The sequence below is a fragment of the Sinocyclocheilus rhinocerous genome, unplaced genomic scaffold (assembly GCF_001515625.1).
Source record: "Sinocyclocheilus rhinocerous isolate Xijiao unplaced genomic scaffold, SAMN03320098_v1.1 scaffold947, whole genome shotgun sequence".
Taxonomy (NCBI): Eukaryota; Metazoa; Chordata; class Actinopteri; order Cypriniformes; family Cyprinidae; genus Sinocyclocheilus; species Sinocyclocheilus rhinocerous.
In genome coordinates, this window is record NW_015632550.1 from 15,273 (window position 1) to 17,116 (window position 1,844).

The 1,844-nt window shown below is 36.0% G+C and overlaps 1 protein-coding gene across 1 annotated transcript in view; it reads left to right on the forward strand.

Annotated features, from left to right (window-relative positions):
* The first annotated feature begins 232 nt into the window (after window positions 1-232).
* Window positions 233-1,844, forward strand: part of LOC107742654 (protein O-glucosyltransferase 1) — a 12,857-nt gene continuing 11,245 nt past the window's right edge. Inside the window, exon 1 of the mRNA XM_016555708.1 lies at window positions 233-308. Within this exon, the coding sequence (XP_016411194.1) occupies window positions 233-308 (76 nt within the window). The remainder of the gene's footprint in view (window positions 309-1,844) is intronic.

A 1,844-nucleotide genomic window follows, 5' to 3' on the forward strand; every position in this document is an offset into this window, starting at 1 on the left:
CCTTTTTTTTTAATTTTAGCCCCTGAGGAACTTTTTGCGCGTCCCTGGAAAGCGTCCATCACTAAGTGCAGCATTATTACTATACTAAAATTCCCTAGTTATTCCAATGTTTAGAGATCGTTTAATAGCCGTTAAATCAGATTGGGGACTTTTAATCTAGTTCCAGACCATACTAGTACATTCATCGACTTCTCCTCAAATCGAGCCAGTCACGCTTAATTGATGCAGAGAAATGGAGTTGCAATGGCAGTTCATGCCGTCTTTTATCCTTTTGCTGAATGGAGTTGAGTTGTGTCTTTCAGATAACGGTGAGAACTCATAGAATTTTGGTTTGATGCTGACAATTATCTATCTTTGTTCGGTCGCGCTTTAATTTGTTAATTTTTACATCTGATTCTTAATAGCGTACTGTAGATTTCTGTAACGTACCTGCGTCTTTAGCATTAGCGACGTTTTTAGACCCAGCTAATCTACTGATGTTTTTGGAAGTCTTACATTTATAAAGTCATGGCATTCAATATTTTGTGCATTGCAAAATAAATAAATAAATAAATAAAATGAAATCTTCCTCAGTATTTTTGTCTTGTTTTGCAATATAAAATACAAACATCCTTAAATTAAGATACATACTTGTAATGCGAATTGATCATATGAAGTCTTGTTTTCTGAGAACAAAATTAAGTATTTATGCTTAAAACAATGAATATCTTTCAATGGGGGAAAGACACGTTTCTCCTTTGAATTAGGTAGATTTTTCGGAGACCATTGGCAAATATTGTTTTTTTGTTTTAATCATAAACTCACTTCATTTTGATCAGTTACTCAGAAAACAAGACTTAATATCATTTGCCCTTTTGCTTCTCAAGTAAATGTGTCATGATTTAGACATTTGTACAAAATTACTGAGGAAGAACATTGATTTTATTTTTTTTGCAGTGTGATCATAAGGTGTAGGTTTTTTCTTTTCTTTTTTTTTTGTAAAATGCATTAAAAAGTAATGGAGATCGGTTGGAAATTGCATTTTTAAACTTTTAAGTATTGCTTATAAAAGACATTTACATTTAGAGACCCTATTGATATATTGTGTTCTGTTAAATTTATTCCTTAAAGTTCCCATGAAATCAAAATTAAAGTTTTTTGGGTGTTAGTATCAATATGTTAGTCTTAAAGGGTTAGTTCACCCCAAAATGAAAATTAGGCTGCATTTTACTCACCCCCGATGCATCCTAGGTGTATATGACTTTCTTCTTTCAGACGAATCTAGTTGGAGTTACTAACCCTTTAAGGTTATCTATAAGGCAGTGTGCTCCAAAACAGTGACAAAATTCGCATTTAGAAGATAAAAGCATTCAAAGCTTGCAGTTAGTCACTTCTGCCAAAAACGGCTCAACGATTTTTTTTGACGTCACATCGTACTTCAGCTTCTCATCAAACTTTCTGTCCAATCAAATGCTCTCTAGAATCCGAAGTGCCCGCCCCCTACACTATAAAATAGATGCTGAAGCCGCGGCTGAAATCGGTCACTTGTCCACAGAATTAGTATTTTCTGTACAGTGAATGGCACGTAGTGCACTATATAGGGGACAGGGAACGAGTCAAACAGTGTAAATATGCTTTCCATTGAAGAAAAAAAGAAGTCTGGTTTCGCGCTGCGTCACGCTAACCGCGGTGCGCACACACACTCTGCTCCGGTCCAGAGACACGATAGCACGGAGCGGATCACATGCGCGAGTCGCCGCAGACCACAAAATGTATCGGAGCTATTTGAATTCTACACAGAATGCTATATTTTATAGCAATATGGATGAGATTGTCCCTGGCATACCCTGTCAAATGCAGCTTTA